This window comes from Monopterus albus, unplaced genomic scaffold, assembly GCF_001952655.1.
Source record: "Monopterus albus unplaced genomic scaffold, M_albus_1.0 scaffold119.1, whole genome shotgun sequence".
In the NCBI taxonomy this organism is placed as follows: Eukaryota; Metazoa; Chordata; class Actinopteri; order Synbranchiformes; family Synbranchidae; genus Monopterus; species Monopterus albus.
The window spans coordinates 500898-521157 of record NW_018127999.1 but is presented as its reverse complement, the minus strand read 5'-3'; the positions used below and the strand labels follow the sequence as shown (position 1 = coordinate 521157).

The 20260-nt window shown below is 40.6% G+C and overlaps 1 protein-coding gene across 2 annotated transcripts in view; it reads left to right on the top strand.

Moving 5' to 3' along the window:
- The window catches only part of fstl4 (follistatin-like 4), a 215047-nt gene that overhangs the window by 32283 nt on the left and 162504 nt on the right, over nt 1-20260 (top strand). For both annotated transcript variants that reach the window (XM_020611963.1, XM_020611962.1), the window contains exons 2-3: nt 7820-7976; nt 17812-17845. In XM_020611963.1, coding sequence (XP_020467619.1) covers nt 7830-7976; nt 17812-17845 — 181 coding nt within the window. In that variant the 5' untranslated portion in view covers nt 7820-7829. The remainder of the gene's footprint in view (nt 1-7819; nt 7977-17811; nt 17846-20260) is intronic.

Here is a 20260-nt window from a genome sequence, read left to right as displayed (position 1 = left end):
AGGTACAGGATGGCATCAGACATTTGACTGAAGAGGAGCAGCAGCTTGAGGCAGCATGGCTAGAGAGAGTTTTGTTCCAAAATGGGGCATGAACCACCACATACTTTTACAAAATGACTGTCAGCAGAAGATTTTTACCATTTACTCAGGTGACAAAATGAATACATCTTTTCAAAGCAGATTACTTATTAATTGGTGAACATTTTCTAAAATGTAAATTTACAGAGAATCCAACATAACATTTGTATGTAGCTTAATACAACGCTTCATATGCAAGAGACATTTTTAGTGCAGTGAATTTCAAAGCAGCAAGTGTGCTCAGCATTCAGAGGTGGAATTTGTTTCCTTTTCTTGTAATGGTTTTAAATTCTCGGTGACTTGCAGAGAGGAAGCACGCTGAGTGGGGTCTGATTGTCGTACTGGAACTGTGCGTGTCACTTGTGTAACTATGACAGAAACCCCACCTGGGGTGCAGAACTGGGACACAGAGCAGCAAGCAGAGAGTGATCACTTCAGTGTGCGTCAGACCTCAGCTCAAGGCTTTTCACTGCAGAGACATAGAAGCCGCAGAACTGCATGTAGTGTTTGTTTACACGCCAGTTGTAGGTTTGTCTATACTCTTGGTCTCTTGACAACCATTTTTGTTGAATGAAGGAAGTGTACAATTATTAATGGCAGCGGTCGGTGGATGCAGCAATACAAAGCACATTGATCACTATCTCCCTAAAGGGAATGCATTAGTATATGTAGCCAGTGGTGGCGCAACTATACTTTGGAGACAACAACCACTTTCTCCCTGTGGACCAGTTTTAAGTAATGCTCACCTGGAAAAACCTACAGATCTTTGCTTAGAATTAAAAGTCTTTGCTTTGCAATGCGTTGGTCACCCCTGCTGTAGGTGACTGAACAATACAGCCACTGTTGTGATTATTACATCCTGTAGGGTCCTGTAGGTTCAGTGTTTGCAACCAATGAACTAACTTGTTATTGTCTGTGGCACTGATGTATATTTTGGTGTATTTATGTAACGGCTGGCAGAGGAGACTCTAAAACATTAATTAGGATCAATTTAATCAATGGATGATTTGATCTACAACCTACAAAACAATGAAAATTATAAATGAAAAAACACTTGGCACCAAACAGTGTCATAGAACATTATGTTCTCTGGGATCTACACATGATATTGCCAACACATATCACCGTTAGCTGCAGCCCGACAGTGTGGGCACTCAGAGCAGAGCTGCTTTCTTGCACTGGGGAGAACGATGCTTTGTGTCCTGTGTAGAGAAGGATTCTAAACTCCCCGGCTCAAGGTCATGAATTGTTCTAATTTTGGTCAGATTGGTTTCTTGATGTCTATTGCATGTGTGTAATTGTATTTTTGTAAAGCAGATTCAGTGTGATCAAATGGCCGGTTGATTCTTAACTTAATAGAAATGATCTGTTGTCACACTGGGAAAGCTGGTGACTACAGACGTTCTGTGGGGCTTATAACTGTGACCAATGTCAGCGGAGTGCAGCTGACCAGGAGATTAAGAGCTTGGTTAGAAATATCTAGAAAGAATACTGGGATAAACTCAAACAATTAGGTTTTCTTGGTATATAGTGTTTGGCCTTTCACATATGATGATGTAATGCGTTTGAGCTCATAAATCTTTGTGTAAATGCTTTAAATCCTCATCGATCCCACATTGGCTTCACCGGAGCAGATTTTATTTGCATTGAGCAGTGATCCTCTCATCTGTTTGTTTTTCTGTGCCCATCCATGCATTCGTCAAGAAATCTTTACAGCCATTTAAAATTAAGCAGCAGGCTGAAAATGAATATTTCACATTGACCTAGAAAATAGCTGCCCACGGATGAATGAAGCTGAAGCAGCTCAAATGCACATGAGATGTTGTCTTATTTTGAAGTGATGGCTTCTAACTGTACCTGAGCAGTGCACATTAAAGGCATTTAGCCGACTGTTTCTGTCAGCGACAGATGGGAAGCTTCAGCCCCTGGGCTGCCAGCTTCACAAACAGCCAGCGGAACTCAAAATCAAGTTAGTTATTTACAGAGGTGGCAAAAGTACACACACTCATTACTCAAGTAGAAGTACAGATACCAGTGTAAGAAATACTCTGGTAAAAGTAAAAGTACTGATTCAAACTCTTTACTTGAGTAAAAGTAAAAAAAGTACAGGCTTTGAAGTGTACTCATAGTATATAAATAAAAGTAGTCCTTCGAAGGACACTTCTGCCCGCTGTTTCTGTGCAAACCTAACTGAGCTTCACATCATATTAATATATTTCCAAGATTATTAAAGCTTTAAAACTATAAGTAACAAGTCTGAGTGTAAGGAGAAGAAAATACAGATATTCATGCTACAATGTAAGGAGTAAAAGTTAAAAGTTGTCAGAAAAATAAAAATAGAAGTAGAGTACAGATACCTAAAAAAAATCTACTGAAGTACAGTAATGAAGTATTTGTACTTCATTGCTTCCAACCAGTGGTTAATTAATCAGTTATGTTGGCCTCAGACCATGCTGCAGCTTCCCTGTCACCCTGAAGTTGACAGTGCCATCGTGTACCTGCTAGTGAGCTCTTTCTCACCTGGAAAAAGCAGGCAGCACTGTGAGAATTGTTCTTTTATTTCTCCAGTGTCTTTAACACAATCCAAGCTGTCCTGCTGAGAGAGAAGCTCCAGATGATGCAGGATTACTGACCACAGTTTGTGTGTCAGCAGCACTGGGAGCTCAGGTCCTTTAATGAGTGCAGCAAGATGTTGCAAATCTCTTATCAGTCTGTTGAGGCTAGTGTGATATTCTTTGCTGTAGTTTGCTGTGGCAGCAGCATCGCAGCTGGGGTCACCAATGCTGGCTCTGTGCCTGGGATGGCTCTGGAGCCTCTGGAGGTGGTTGTGGAGAGGAGGGTGCTGCACAAACATCATGAAGAACACCCCACATGGCTTCCACATCCTCGTGGTCCGGCAGTGGAACACTTGCGTTAGCTCTGCTGTGAATACTACAAGAAGTCTTTTCTGCTGTAAACTGACTCTCTGTGTCAAACGATCTCCTCTGACAATATCGTACACATGTTCACTGCACATTAATTTTGTTAGTATCCAATCTTGTTAATATCCAGGGAGGCACCTTAACTTACAGTTTCACAAATTACAATTTACAGTGTGATCATAAAACATAAAGCAACAACAAACCCTTTGGAGCAATTTTGTGATTTGTGTTACTGGGTTATATGAATAAAATATGACAACCAGTTGATGTGGAGCAATAGTCACAGCATTCATGTGGAGTCTTGTTTCTGACCACCTGATGACTTTAAACTTAATATGTACTCTCTCTTCAAGTCCTGAAAAAATATCTGGTTACTGAGCTGATAAACGCCCCACTGTGTCCGCCTCTGTCTGTCTTCCCTTTGGTGGTGAGCGGGTAGCTCTCAGTGAGTTTATCAGAGCCTTTTCACTGAAAACAGCTGCCTGCTGTGTCTAGAAATGAGCTTGATGAGCCAGAAAACCAACACAGTGAACCGAACCACACTAAAAATCCACTATAGCATTGGGGGGAACTGCAGGGTCAGGTAATATTTCTAAAGTACTGTAGGTGGGCTCGTTACAAAGAGCGACCCTTTTCACATTAGGCATAAAAGTACATTTTCAGTAGAATGTGCATAAATGTAAAAGAGTTACAGAGCATGCAGGAGGATTCAAAGTGATAATGTCATCTTATTGTACGGTATTATACTGATTGGATAGCGATTCATTATAAAGGATATTATCTGCATATATACCTGTATTTTCTATCTGCATGTTCTGTGTGTTATCATGTCTTCAGCTGTGTCTCATGGTCTTTTTCAATGAATGGAATTGCCCAAGGTGTCAGACTATAAAACCTGGTTGAAAAACATGATTATTTTCTCACATCTACCGTTGGTCCAGAATGAACTTTATGCCCAAATGCTCATTATAGGTTTAGTAGTGTAAAATTACAAGTACCTCATACTGTACATGTACTCGAGTACTTTCCACCGCTGCTTCCCACACACTAAAGTCCTCGTAGTGGAACCATCACTCAACAGACAACCACCAGCATCATTCAGTTTAGTGAGCCCCAGAGGTAAAAGCTCACCCTTGTGAAATTAAACACCAAATGAGATCTGCCAGTCACTGTCCTAATGTGCTGCCCGGCCCCCTGGCATTGGCCCCCACATGCATTCATACATAAGTACACATGAGCACACACTCAAACAGAGCGCTTGTGGTGTGGAATGAATGGTCCATTTTGAAATTCATCAGGAGTCAGAAAGTCTGTGAGGAAGTCATTATTTGACCAGCATATTAAAAAGCTTAAAGAGACCAACTCTTTAAAGCCAGTGCACCCTTTGACTTCGTTCAGATCAGTGAGAAATGAGCATCATATAAACGGACATGGTGTGCTCTGAGTTGAATGCCGTCATTTCACTCCCGGCTGCCTTCTTTTCATAACTCTCATTTTCATGTTTATTTCTTTAGAACTTCCATTTCTGGACACGGGGGCTTGAGGTGTCCTGTTGAGCTGCCTGCAGCCTGGCCGGGATCCCTTTTCAATTGCTCACTTTGTAGAAATATCATACTCATTTCTTTATATGCATTTCTGAGAAATTGGTTTGAGGCTTTTTAAATTATTCACCGAACCGGCCAATTATTAAATGAATCACGAGCTTGAAATAATGGATATAAAAGGAAAGGTGAAAAATAAAGAAAAGGTAAGAATCTAAGCTGTGAAGGAATGGACTGCTGAAGTCACATCCTGCACCTTAGATTTTGTGCTGTCTTGTAGTGGAGAGCTTTACACTCATTACGGACAATAATTGTCTCAGTGTACAAATGGGCATGTGATTAATGATGTATGGATTGATCCTCAAATATTGATACTTCTGTTCCTAATGTTTCCTGTTCTAGGATTGATTTCCCATGTTAAAAGATCAATATTTATGATCACTAGGCTGTTTGGGGTAAATGTATATGTTATCTTTAACAGGAGATAGTAGCTACGCTATCACCAGGGCAGTCTAAACAATACCCGGTTGATAGGTACTGCTTCTTCTTCCACATGTCTATGTTAACTACGGCTCTGTAAATGTGTGAGCCACTGAGAATTAGAATAAAAAAGTTTTAGTCTGGAGTCTCACGGTAGCAGAGCAGATGTTGCGTGCAGTTGCCGAGAGGAGGGATGTAAACAACAACCAAGATGGCATGTAAAGGGTCCCTGGGTATGTAGCACCGGCAGCTCAGTATCTGCAGGAACATCCCTTCACACTATGTGACCAGGGTTGTTAATAAAAGCGGCAAGCCCTCATAGATACGCCTTATATCTTCTCTTCTCCATCACTGTCTGTTGCCTGGACCCATCGCTTTTCCTTCCTATTTGTATGGATGATAATAGCCTGGATTTTACTTTGTATTTAATCAGAAGGGAAATAAGTGGTATCGCACATCACTACATGTGAGCACTGTATTAATATAGGCCTGAAAAAAATATAAAACCATGCTTTAAACCATCACATATGAATCTATGTTAAATAAAGAGAGAGCAAGCGAGAGAGAGAGACACATAACTTTATTAATCCCAAGGGGAAATGACAGTGTTGCCGTAGCCTCTTCCCATAATCACGGAAACAACAAGGAGATATGTAAAGAATTAACTGTATATCAGTGTATTCATGGCCTGCTCCACTGCCTCCAAGTGTACAAAAACTCAATTAATGTAAATTTAATTATATGTAACGTTTACTTAGGTAAAATTGTAAATGCAGGACTTGAATTTAATTGACAGTTTTATGCTGTGATATTTACACATTAAGCTAAATCCTGTTGGTGGTTATGATGAACAAAATGTATCTTTCGGCCTATTCCTGCAGAGAAAAGACTGAAAAGGTCATTAGATGAGTCAACATCAAAAACATGATGATTTTATTGTTGAAAATTAATGATAAAATGATTCAAATGATTTGTTTTCTTGTTTATTGCAAAAAAAAGAGAATAGACATGTAAAGTAGACAACTGCATTTCATCCAGCAGGACCAGGTCAAGGTGAATCAGATCCACTGAACTGCTGCAGACATTTAACATCATAAACACCTGCACTGTTTGAGATGCACTGTGTGTTTCCAGGTGAGCTACAAACTTTACAACCCCCTTAGGGAGATTAGTTTTCAGACCGGTTCTGCAGTAAAACACACAATAAAGTCACACAATAAAGTAGAGGACCACAGTAAAAACAATAAACACATTACCTGAAAGTAAAATGATACACATAACAAACGGCCGTGTCACATAGTAGCTATAAAGACCTGTATCAACTAATAAGACTAGACAACAAGCCAGTGCTTTGATGGACTCCAATAAATAGTGTGTTTCTTACCAGTGCAAAATATCAGAGTTCTTCTGGAGGGCGGTAGACACTACCCACAGGGGATGGACACAATAACAGGAACACTGGTACAATAACGTGTAATACATGCTCATTTTTTGATGCGACTGTGTCAGAGTGCTGCTAATTCAACACTTAACACCGTCTGTTTGTGTTCTTAGAGAATTTGATTGCATTATAATGGGGTTTTTTCCCCCATATGAAAACAATTTTGTGATTTTATTCCACTTGAAATGAGTCGCTCTCTGGTTCATTCACTAGCATTTAAAACACATTTTAATGTTTGCTTGCCATTTTTATATCATTTACCAAAAGAACTATTAATTCAAATAAATACATAAATAGGTGTAGCTTCTTCAGGTGTTCAATACTCTTCAGTGTTGCACACAAAAGTGCAGTCATGATGCTTTGCGTTTTTTTTTTGGTCTGTTTTTGTGTGTGTCTGCACCACAGCGGTGATCTTCTGAGCGTATCTGTAAAGCTCCCATGCCACGCGGCACCATTTGCGACTTCACAGGGCTGTCTCTTTGTTGACATCAAAAGATTTTCTGTGTCCTTTATAATACAGATAATTATCCCCATCCATGTGGGCTTTGATGTTTACATAGCTGTATTATTATGTGTGCGTACGTGTGTGCATGATGAGTGCATGTGCGGTATTTGTTCGATTGTGTGTCCCTGTGTGTGTGTGCATGAACATCATTTCCAGTATCTGTTAATGCATGTCCCGAATACACTCCTGAAATATAGACATCTACTCTACAAACAGCACAAGATTTGTTAATTCTTACTGGAAGTATTGAATCAGTATTGATTAAAGATGCTATTAACACAAATATGGTTACTGGTGTCATATTTAGGCCTGTCCATATTTGCCTTTGTTCGGTAAGATGGAAATTGCCTGGAAACTGCTCTCATCTGTCTCACATGGCGGATCTTTTTGCAACAAATACTACAATTGTGTGTACTTCTAAACAAAGAAATTGGCCTTATTTGAATGTGATTTCAACTCATTTGTCTTTATCTCCTTTGCGGAGAATGTTATGATGTTACCTGTACTGTTAGACCACAGTTGAATCAAAGAAAATAAGGGCGTGAAATTCATTTGCATACAATGAGGATTATGACAGATTAAATTCACAGCTAAAGTGTGAAGACTTGTAGTTAAATAGCAGCACAACTTTAACATGTTTTATTTAATCATACTGATAAAGGAACATATAGAACATGACTCAGTTCTCAGGGACAGTATATAGAAGTACACTATTCACTATTCCATTCTTGCTAAACCCACATGAAGAGAACTACAAAGCTGTGAAACATGTTTTATTTTTGGAAACTGCGGTGGGTACAAGGGAATAAACATAAGTACTTTATGTGCATTGTGTTTTTACGTTTCCACACAGGTAGACACTCATGGGCAGCCTGGGTGTTTGGGCTGTGGCTGTGGCCACTCTGCTGGGAACCTCAGGGTGCTGGCTGGCTGAAGGGCACAAGGGCAGCAGGCGAGGCAGCATGGATACAGCCACCACATCACGTACCTCCTCCCTGGAGCCACACATGGTAAACAGCCTGTGCAACACCCCCACCCCATCCCCGTACATCACATACACACATATAGACACACTGTACTGCTTCCCACTGAGTCCATCACCTTCACCCTCCATTAAGCAAGAGAAACGCTTATTGTATGTTGACATAAATCAATCATATCAACATCAAAATTAAGTTTTATGATTAAAATATAGTCAAAACACATTTGTTATCATATTTAGCACAGTCTGCCTTCTGCAAAACATGATACCACAAAGAACTGATGGATCCCTGGAGGTGAAACATAATAATACAACATTATTTTTGTTTCTTGTCTTTTGTCCAGCATGGTACAATATGGACAGTTAAGATGAAAATGACAGTTTTAACAAGCCATATTTCTCAGCAAGACTGAGAAAAGATGGAAGCAAATCACACCTTGAAAATGTCCATAAATGTTTTGTTGACAATTAAAAATATTTATTCTTTTCTAAATTATTTAGATTTAAATGGTAAAAAATAAAAGTATTAAAATGTTGTTTTATTCTAATAAGATTTTATCACTCTTTGGCAGTAGTGAGTAGCTCGCTCCTTTTCATGCCTGTTTCATGACTTTATCTGTCGATAAAATTCACGTGGGAATCAGGTAAGAAACAAACTGCTGTGATTGGCTGGTTGAACTGTTAGGTGTGTCAGTCTAGGCGGAGAAAGGATTCGGATTGGTTGTCAGCCTCCAGGTGTCCGGTGTGTTCTAAACCCCGTCGGTCATTTGTCAGTTCACTGAAATGGCGTTTCACGTCAATGGAAGGTCGCGGTTTACTACGAAAAGTTTTCCTTATTTATAGCAGATATTTTTGTTTTGTTTTGTTTTGGATGCGTGAGTTCGATTCAATCATTAAAGTGTGTGTTTGTGATGAAAATGCACTCATGAGTGGACGCTTTTCGGCCGACGCGCGCCTTCTAACTAATTAACGTACAGGAAGACCAGACAGCTGGTAAGTCACTGATTAATTAACGTATCTACCATAAAATTTATTAAGTTATTATGATGCAAAGGCGAAGCCGTGTTGAAGCAACGCATGCTGGTCTTGTGTATGTAGCTCAGTAGTGTTTTCACAACATGTAGACCAAGATGAGGGTTCACTTCCAGTCGGTGATTGTAGTGTTTTCTCCTCTCTCTGAAATACACGAGCGAATGACTGATTACATGGCAAAGCAGAAACCTCTGGCACAACATCACCCACTGCCAAGGTGCATAGACCAGGATAAATAAAGCGAAAAGGGTAAAAATCTAGCTACACTTGCAGTGTATAGAACAACTTTACTGCAAATCAGTTGCGTTTTGGCTTGTGGCCTAAACGCGTGACTGCACCTCATTAGATTTTACTTTCAGAAATATGAGGAATGTGTCTCTAATGTAATGTTGCCAATATAAACAAAACGAGCATATTCTGTAAAGCTGTCCAGGAGATGAGTTTCTGGGACGTGGGTAAATGGAGACGCACTTTGGCACCACTAGGACGCGCACACTTGTCTAGTTGCACAGCAGCTTACACAAGCCTATAAGTACAAACGTTAGACACTGGTGTCTGCAGAGTGTTGGGTCAATGACTCAAAAATAAATGACGTTTTGGAAGCACAGTAAACCTTGTGGTTAATCTCAGATTCAATCCAAAACTGAGTATACCCTGAAAATTCAAATGAAACCTTATCCTGTAAACATTACATTGTCACTACAAGACGCTGTATGTATCTTTGTGTTCATCATGTTGCACGTCTCCATCATAAACGCCCTGTATATACAGTATTGAGAATTATGGATATTGATTGATATTTTTTGCCATATTGCCCAGCTCTGCTGTGCCTCCTAGCACTGTTTGTGGAGCTGTATCTTAATATGCAACGAATGATTTCTGTTTTCTCTGTGAGAGAACGGCCCCCCCAGTGTTGCTTAGTTACTTTGCAGTGTGATGCAGAAATCTTTACTCTTTATCTTCCACTTCCTCTCTGTCTCTCTGCTCACTTTTGAAGAGAAAAGGAAATTGATAGGGAGAGAAATGGGCACACGGTGAGGACAAGAGGTTAACAGTTACTCTGTGAAAATCACAAGGACACTGTTTGGTCATGTTATCTGAAAGAGAGAATCTGTTCGTACACTGGTTTCGTTGTCCCTGGCTGGACCTATACTGTGTCTCCAGACTGCAGCTTCTTCACAGCAGCCTGATATTGATAGTCCGTTTGTTGTCGCTCGTACCTGTGGGAACAAAAGTTATTAAAGTAACACAGGTTGCAGGTATTGGTTAGGTTGTGTTAGGATGAGTCGACCGTGTTTGAATAGATTTGTAGCTGTGTTTAACTTGGTTGGCGATTTCTAATATTAGTCAACTAGTAGAACAAATAAATAGGCATATTGAATCCTTTCTTATTCAGTTAATGTGTTCTACCATTTATTTTTGTGAATCTGGTTTTTAAGCTAATGCACTGAACCCTGATATTAATTTAAAAATAGACTATCTTTGCCAGTGCATAGTAGAAGCCGTGCTCTGCTTGTTGGCCTGTAGCGTTGTGTAGCTCAGGGGAGCTCACTTATCAGCATGCCAGTTTGTTGTGTGTGTATGACAGAAGGCAAATAAACGTCTTGTTCATGTCTGAGGTGTCTCTGCTTGTGAATGTAAAAGCCTGTCAGCATTACCAGCTAGATGTTATGAGCTAGGCTAAGTAGAGCTCTCCCAGGCGTGACTCAGAGCCAACACCAGTTATTAAGGCTTGAGGCTGTGACTCACAAATGAACTCTCCTCCTCAATACCTAATCTCAAATAGTGAAAATGAAGAGTGAATTGTGATCATCACACTTCACCAGTCTGTGTTTATAATCCCTGGCAACATATCTGGGTACATGCAATTACGTACAAAATGGTATTGTTTTGCTTTGACGATTAATATGCAGAGGTGTACTACTCCACAGATGTTGTTGGCTTTAGTCTGATCATTAAGATTAATTATTGTACAATGCTGGCTGAACACGCATGGTGGTGTACTGTGTGCTATGCACATAACTTCATTTGGTCCTTACTGTACTTTGTTAATGGTTGCAACTAAAGACAACAAGCAGGTAGTCCCCTTTTTTTCTCGGTGTGCTTCATTTGTAAACTGGGCTTTTGTTTGTTCATCCATTTACAACATGTTTGAGATAAATGCTTAAACACTCATGGGCAAGTTCCTCAGTGAGCTCGCCCGGTTGCATCTATCATGGTGGAGATTCACGAGTTAAAGAGAGGAAAGAATGATGAGCCCTGCGAGCAAACCGGCCCTTGCAGGCAAGAATGAGATCTTTTAGCATGTTGTTTACATAACAGGAACATAAAGCTGTGAGAGGTTGACAAAAAGACCTGTGCAGAAACAGACACACACCACACAGCCTTGCGTGGTCCTAATTCTTTGTTAAATGAAGCATGAACGCCTCCTAGTCTGTTCTAAGTCTGACTTACTTTGGGCCTTGCCAAATTGGCAGCCGGCTGTGGGGTGTTGTTTTGCCCTGGTGGTTCTGTCCCCTGAAATCCCATGATGCAAAACACAAATTCCCAGGCGTTCTCCCACCGTTGTTCTGGCCAGAATTGAAGCTTAAAACGCTGTCAGTTGGTGCCAGAATATAAAGTTGACCCTGGGGTGAATCGTGCAAATCCATGAATTCACATGATTATGTATTCTAAATTCCTGTGGGAATGAAGACGTGGTGCCAAGCTTCCTTTTTTCTATAACTAAAATCCCCCTGAAACAATACATGACATGCAAACAGGGGAACAATAGAGTCTCTTTGAGGTGTCACAGGCTTAAAAAGGAGAGTGAGAGGAATACAGATACTGTTGGTGTAGGTGTCGAGGGGCGGATGTACTGTGTTTGATGCTTGGTCCTGGATTTTGTATTGAATGAAAACAGAATAACCGCAGGAACAATGACGAGAAAAAGTAGCTGTGCCCACACAGCGGCAGATTCGTCTCTTGTGTTTTGATTTTCAGCATCGGGGCTACCCAGCTACATTTACATTTTGATTATGAGTTGTGCCCATAAACATTTACTTTTTATTTCACTGCAGTCCCCAGAGGGTTAGTTCACAATTTTTCAGCCTGTCTCTTGATAATTTGTTCTCAAAGCTGAAGAAAACCTTTCAGGCAGACAGGACCTATTCAGTGGTTACCATTATATGAGGCAATAATACTCTGCTGTAATTATAGTGCTAGGGAATACTTACATGCTCAGCACACCCATCCGGTACCTTTTACTACCTACGTTCCTTTACGGGGTACCACCCATGTGATGGAACACGAGTCATTTTGTTTGTGTCTATTTCACACAAAACATTGCATTGTGGGTGTGTAGTGAGTGTATGCTGGGCCACCAGAGCCACAAGTGTCCCAGTCATAGTGCACTGTGTGAAGTGCTTTAGGTGTGATCTTGAGCTGTCGTAAAATCCCGATTGGGAAAGAAAGTGCAGGATCCATAAATAAGAACCAAAAGGCAGACTAGTAATAGTGGGATGCAGGGTGGGCGGTGGTCATAAATAAACGGTGGATTATATCTTAGGTGTCAGGTGTTATGCGCTCCAACTGGCATACCATAAAATAACCACAAAAATTGCATTGTGTTCAGGTAGTGATGCTAACAGAATTTGATAGAAAAATATGTGATGAAAAAAGTTTTTATCACATTGTCATGGACTCGAATACAGCATCATGCTCAGTAACATTTCCCTGTTTTACAGATTTTGCTAAAAGTCTGTGGCTATTTCACAGCTCTAATAAAACAGTTTCTCGTGTATCGTGGTTACAAGAAGTGACAGGATGTGAAAAGTGGCTTCACAAAGTATTCAGACCCCTTCGGCATGACAGTGACCTGAAGCATACAGCCAGCAGCCGAGCCGGTGGCTTGGTGAACACTGCACTGGCGTAAGAGGAAAAACATGGTGCTGCTTTTCTTATTGAATCAATTTTCACTATGAATCAGAAGTGATTCTAAATTAAGTCATGACACCAAGAATGAGTATCGATGTGTAAGATTGCCAAAGACACTTGGTTCTTTCTGATACAACAGTGACACAGCCAAGTAAATAGAACTTAACAGATCGGTTTTCTTGTAGGCTACAGTTTACAGTTTCCATGTTCATCAAATCAATATAATTTACTCTCTTAAAACAGTGCATTTGCAGCAGTGATTTGTTCTCATTGATTTTGTAGGTAGCAAATCATTTGCACCCCCCCGGTGTTCCTTCTAAGGTAGCATCTAAAAATGTAAAGCTGCTGTTTATCACTTTGTCTTTAGAAGCTAGGAACAGATTTAAATAAATGACATTGTTGACCAGACCATGCCAGGACCACGGGAATATGAAAGTGCTCCTGCAAATGATATAGGGGGAATAAAAAATATTCACCAAGTTAAGCATGTCAAAGTATTACCACTTACATATATGTTCTGTTTCTCCCTTTTTGACTTCTTTTTATTTCATTAAGTAGCTTCCTGGTGCACTGATGAATTAGGGACATTAGGGAATAACTTTTGAGTCAACATGGATGAACTCTTGTGAAAACAGCCAGTGATGAGTATGGATGCACAATACCACTTTTTTTTTCCAGACTGAGTACGAGTACATATAATTGTTTTCAGCAGAATGAGGACCGTATGGGCTTAGTGGGTGAACGGCAGCCATGTTGAGAGTGAAGACGTCGCATTTCAGCAAATCCGTTCTTGTGTTCTGCTTGTTCAACGGGTGTTTAATTTCTCTCTCCATTACTGGTGGGTTTTGTTGCCCACCAGCTTTGTCGTCTCACTCGCAGAGAGTCTCTTCCTGTTGTCCACTGTGTGTGTGCGTGCTCACGGACACGCAGTGGTGGAAGATATACTCAGATTGTTTACTTAAGTAAAAGGAGTAATACCATAGTGCAAGTCTTGCATCAAAATGTTAAAGTACAAAAATATTAAGTACTGAAAGTAAAAGTACTGATTAGGAACAGTTTACACTGATCTACATCATATTATTCATTTATAAGTATTGATGTATTATTGTGTACATCATGTTAAATGTAGGAGCTGGTAAAGGTGGAATTAATGTTAGCTACCTTATATGCTTATAATTTGAACTGCTTGTGAGTTTTACACCAAAAATGAATAAATCTTCCGATTATACTGTATTTTGCTTTGTTAACCTCTTTCTGAAAAGTAACTAGTAACCAAAGTTATCAAATAAATACAGTGACTACAAAGTACAAGAGTTTTCTCTGAAATGTGGTGAAGCTGAAGTAGCAGAAAATAGAAATACTCAAAGAACAGATGGCTCAATTGTACTTATGTACAGTACTTGAGTAAATGAACTAACTACTAGTACAAATTACTTTCCACGTCTGCAGGCACACTGTGTATGTGTGTGTCTGTGAACGTGCACACAGCGTGTCTGTGAGCACCCCTCCCCTTAGATACACAGCAGAGAAAAGAGCTTGCAGTCAGCTTTCTGTCATCGTCACTTATCTTAAAATAACCCCAAACCTCTGAAATCTCTTCTCCACTGCCTAACGACCTGCTAAGCCAGCACGAGGTGAATGTAATGTTGCTGTTTAGTGGCATCAGTGTGTAGTGTCTGACAGCTTTCATGGGTGTTATAAGTGGTATCAGGTACATGCTCTGTCCCTGCTCCTCCCTTATTGCCATAATCAGAGGTCAAAGTATCAATATCCTGTTTCTGTCAGATTCTAAAACTGTAAGAATCTTACCAAATAAATTGAAACTGCACTGTTGAGTTGGAATACAGGCAAGTAATTCTACCTGAAGGTTTTGTTGTTGAGTGGATTTCAAAGCCAAAGAGAGAAAGTGGGCACACGCAAACATATGGGTCCTTGAATGAAGAGTTCCTGCATAGCAACTCGTATAAGAGAGCAGAGACCTACTCAAGCAGACTTTATAACAGATACAGCTTGGCTTAAATTGGCCTGCTGTTCAAATCGCATCCTCTCAAAATGTCAGTAGCCCCTGTTGCAACAATGTCAGATTCCTTTTTTTTGTGTGTGTGTGTGTGTGTGTGGGCGTTTTAAACGGCATCCAAGATGGAGGCTGCTACCACCAAACTCAATAAAGCACGCAAACATGAAACAGACATACGTCAATAACATTACAGTACTGTGACTTTTGGAGGGCGTATTTATTTTGATTCCGCTCACGGTACGTCTCACTCTTGACTGTGTGAAACCACAGAGACACAAATACTGCCAGGTTATGCCGCAGCCATCAAAATGATTAGTTTCAGATTGGCTGCCATTTATCAGTTAAAACCATGTAACAGCACACCATTTAATTTAACATGGTTCTAAATGGATATACTGCATAAGGTATATAAAAGGTAAAAATACATTTATTTATTATATTATGCCATAAAAATCCCCTAAAGCTGACGGAGTAAAGCAATATGGTGAGTTATGGTAAAGAGAGGACAGTGTTTTTAAACAGAAGCACAAAGCCTTGCTTTCACCTCTGTGCTTGATTTTGTAATCAATTGATCAAACAGCAGCACTTGAGATGATGGAAGGCCATGCTGATGAGCATACTCAGTTTCATTCTGCCAGCACGAGGAAGCACGTGTACAATTAAGATGGACAGATGGCAAAAAGAGAGAGGGATAGAGATGCAGAGACTTGGGACGAGGCGATGACATGCAATGGCACTGAAACGAGACTCGGTATCCTGGGAAGCCAAGAGAGCCTTGCAGGCATACACATTTTATCATGGAGTCTCATTACTGGTGACATACACACTGAGGGACAAGAATGCAAAATGTCACAACACTTCCAATTGCTGCCACATACTGTATGTGCTGCTTCAGAAGCAGTGCTGCACTGGAAGACCTGATTGTGTTCTGTTTCTTAATTGACATGTCAATCTGTTGTTTTGCCCGTGTACGTTACATTGCATTTCAAGTTCAGATACATTTATGTGGAGTGACCTCACTGGTGCTGCAACAAGCACAAGTGACCAGTAGCTAACAAGCACACAGAGCACACCAGAGTTCTCACAGCTTGTGCACACATACACACACACACACACACACACATGTTGTGGTTCCATCACTTCAGGGGAATTTACATTGACCTACCATAACTGCTACACTGCCTTAACCTTAGACCAAGTCACCACTCTGCTGCTTGTTCCCATAAGGACATCGAGTCCCCACATTGTGACTGTGCAAACAGATTTATGTCCCCACAGCATGAGTAATAGTGGTACCATAATCCCCTTCCCCCCAAACACACACTGGTTAGCTAGATCCCTGGTAAAGGTCAAAATGGAAGCACAACTTACTGTCCAGTGAGTGGCAGTGAATTTCATTCAACCATCCAAAGCTTTCACAAACCCTACATCTCCATTCACATCATTGTTAATTCATGCTGACTTGTATTTTTATTTTATTTTTTACCCCATTCACTTTTATATATTTACTCTTAAAACCTACCTCCAGTTGTCTGGAATTTGATGTCTTTATCTCCTGTGATAGTTTAGTATGCAGAAGGACCAGGATACGGGCTCACATTTTCTTATCTGCCCTTGTCACTGTTCAGTGATCCTGGAGCACAACTATCTTCCCTTCTGCCATCCTCAGCACTTTCTGTATATCACTTGTTAAAAAAAAAAGATGCAGCTTGGTGTTATTTATTTTTAAGAGGTTATATAAAAGTCTGAAAGGTGTCTCTACTGCACACCTCAGTTTTCAGCTTTGAATATTCATAATTGTGTGGTGCACACAAGGTGCTGCATTAGCTAACAAGGAGAGTGCTTGGAGAGCAGTGAAGGAATTGGAAATTTTGAAAAGCTTGAGTCTCATACAGAGACTAAAACCGACAATGAATTGCCTCTACTCACTGTTAATGTCTGTCTGTGTATGTCGTAGACCACTGTTTGTTGTTCAAAAAGGATTAAAAACTCATCAGTGAAACAGCTCGCTGTAATGGGTGACATATTTCTTGTTGCGCGCACCCCAGACTTGAGCGTAAGGAGACGGTGGAATGTAAATGAAGCCGAGAGCTTGTGCATGTGTGGTTGACACTGACTTGAGGAAATTATGGCCATTTGGAGACTTTGGGGCAGCATAGTAGGGTCTGGGGTTTCATAATGAAAACACGTGTCACCCAAACAGAGGGCCGTGGCACAGATGAGTAAAATAATCCAGGGCTGACAGACATTAACCATGAGTAGAGGTAATTCATTGTCGGTTTTAGTCTCCGCATGGAGATTTCTGAAAACACTATTAGCATAGACAATGACTGGCCTTATTCTTTAAATTGGCATCAAAAGGCAGAGTGAGGGCGAGAGTAACCTACTTGTGGACCAGGCACAAGTCCTGTAGATGACCTTTCCTGCAGAAAGCTGCGTTGTTCTGACGACCATACCCTCTCTCCCTCCTGGTGTTTTACAATATACAATGATCATTAAAATAAACGAGTGGGAGGCATATTTGCAAGTTGCACTGGTGCACCTAGGTATAAAATTTAGTTGCAGTGTCGCCAAAAATAGTCAGTCTGGAGCCCTGCAAGATCATGGTCACAGACAGAAAATTAGGTTGGCTGAACTGCCTCTGGGATCCACTGTTGTAAAGGTCTTCTCCTTACTCTGTTGTCATTCACCATGTTCTCTCTCACTTCCCGTCTCTCTGTTCTTTTCATTCTCTTTTTGTATATTCACCTTTTGTTTTCTGTCAAAGTCTTTCTCTGAGGCCAGAAAGGTAAAAGGTGTAGTAACGAATGGTCTGCACAAAGCTGCAGAAAGGGCTGTTTTTGTCTCGCTCCTCCAAGCCTGTAATAACCACTTTTGTGTGTGTGCTCTCTGTTTGCAGGAGAAGGGGAAAGCAGACGGGAACATCGATCAATGTGAGTACACTCACTGTGTTTAAACCAAACAGCATTTTTCAAAAGATGCCATGTTGTGCTCCATGACAAAATCTTCTCTTTTTTTTTTTTTTTTTTTTTCTTATGTTTTTCTGGCGTACACTTTGGTTTTGCGATTGCTGGGAAATGCAGCTGGAAAGTAATTCAGGTCTAAATGGTTCCCATAAAATGGACCAAAGAGCCTGTTATGGGGGAGACTGATTATAACTGTGACGATCTGAAAAATCCCATTTGTTTCTGCATCACAATTAATGCTCATGAAAACATTTCCAATTAAAATTATTAAAGCAGTACAGTGGTCGGTGAATGCCGGGAGATAATCTAGCAAGCATTTGTTTGTCTGTTCAGCTGCATTTGACACAAAGTTTTAATAAAATGATATTACTACATTAGTATTGTCAAACTAACTCTGGCATTCCCCACCAACAAAGAGACAAAAAGGAGAAGCACCTGAAATTACTCATTCCGAGTGACAACCTGTCTATAAGTTGAAAAATATATTAGTCATGTGAATTGCTATTCAGCTGTCAGCCATCCACAGACGCCTGTCAGAAATGAGTAGGTAGTTTTTATTTGGTTTGGGCCTCCCAGGCTGTTTTACACTTCAGTGATTGCTCAGACAGTTGATACCTTATAAGTAAGACCATTTATATTCTTCACTCTGTACCTGCAAATAACGGTGTGTACAAAAAGCATTTCAGCTGTTATTTTTTTAGTCAGTTTCACGTCTGACAGGATGTCCTTAAGTTTCTTAGTGCAGCTGTCTACCCAGACCACCTAATTGCTTGAATTTCACTCGCACTGTATGCTCATAAACTCCACCTGAAGTGTATTTTTATGCTTCAAGTCTATGCATCTGTGTTTCATGCATGTAACTACAGTGACTGTGCACTGGGCTATGAGCATTTCTAAGATGCAAGTGATCTACAACTCAGTACAGTGGCTGAAGGCATCTAGAGTGGACACAGATGGAGCAGAGGAGCTGCTGTTGCTGCTGCTAGTGTGCCGCTCATGCTACGCCATGTGTGTAGACACGGTGCTGAGTGAGAATACTATGCCACTAACCGGACGATTAATGGCTAATCCACTCTACCCTCAGAGCTACAGCTGCCATGACCACAACTGCGATACAGTACTAGTTGACTCAAACCACACTACTGATACTAGTCCTCTGCTCAGTAGTAGTAGTAGTAGTAGTAGTAGTAGTAGTTGAGGCTCATGGATGTTGGAGTCTACATCTTTGTCTTCTCTGTGAATGACTCCTTGTTTAGTACCTTGCATAATCAACTGCTTGGTTACACTGGGATTAAGTAAAAATGAGTCTGTTTTGCACTTAATCGCATGTGGTTATTTTTATTCGTCTATATCTAATAATTTTAGATCACATAAATAAACTGGTAAATATTTGGATCTGCAGCGGTCCACAGCCAAAAGCCATGCATTTCAAGTTGTTGTTGTTTTGTTTTTTTTAACGTGCCGGTGTACATAGACGCCCACTACAGGTGATGATTAAACTGAATTTTAGTGCAGTATTAAATCCAGCCTGGGTGGTCTCAGTTGTTATGTTTCCTTTCTGCCAACCACCACTGTTTTTTTTTAAGTCCTGTTGGCTTTTCCATCTAGTAATTCAGTTGTTTTACAGAATTTTGAGTGGGTGTCTGAGTTGTTGTGAAAGGTGTTGTCATGTAGCCGTGTTGGCACCACTCAAGAAGATGAAGTGCTTTTTTCCTTCGTGTTGTGTGGCCCAGGCGTTCACATATGTTTTTCTTAGCCTGCTGTTTTGTGTGTTTTGCTGTACTGCAGTGCATGACTGTGAGAGTGGTTTGTGTGTGAGTTACTGTAACAGCAGTATTTCCAGGGCTGACTGCTTCCTATCTGACAAGTGACATCCCGTGTAGCATTAGGCTCATTATGATGTGTTGTCTTCATCTCCAGAGTGAAGCTCCCTCTCTCTGCCTGCAGCGCGAATTGTCCGTGCTTGCTTCTGTTTCAGCTCCACATAACCCAGAGGATTTCTTTTGTGTTTATTATCCAGCATCCAGTGCACCAGTTTGTCTATTTTTTAACCTCTGGATTGGATGATTTCTTTCTAAAATTGTAATATGTATGATGTTTCTAAGTGATAATTGCTTTTCTGGCTGTGGTTTTTGCTCACCTGCTTCTTGCAGCTCCACTGCAGTAACACATTCTCCTGGGAAGCACACAGTGAGATGTTTCTGTGAAAGGTGTTTTTATTATACTCTGCCTCTGCTCACAGATGTTGATGCTGTTATAAGTGCATGTAGGAAAAAGGATGGCAGTGCTGATGGGGTAGGCTGATGAAAACAAAGGCAGCTCTGCACCAGGAGCAAAATCCACAAACACAGTGTATCCCTAAAAGCTGCAAAAATGTAGCAG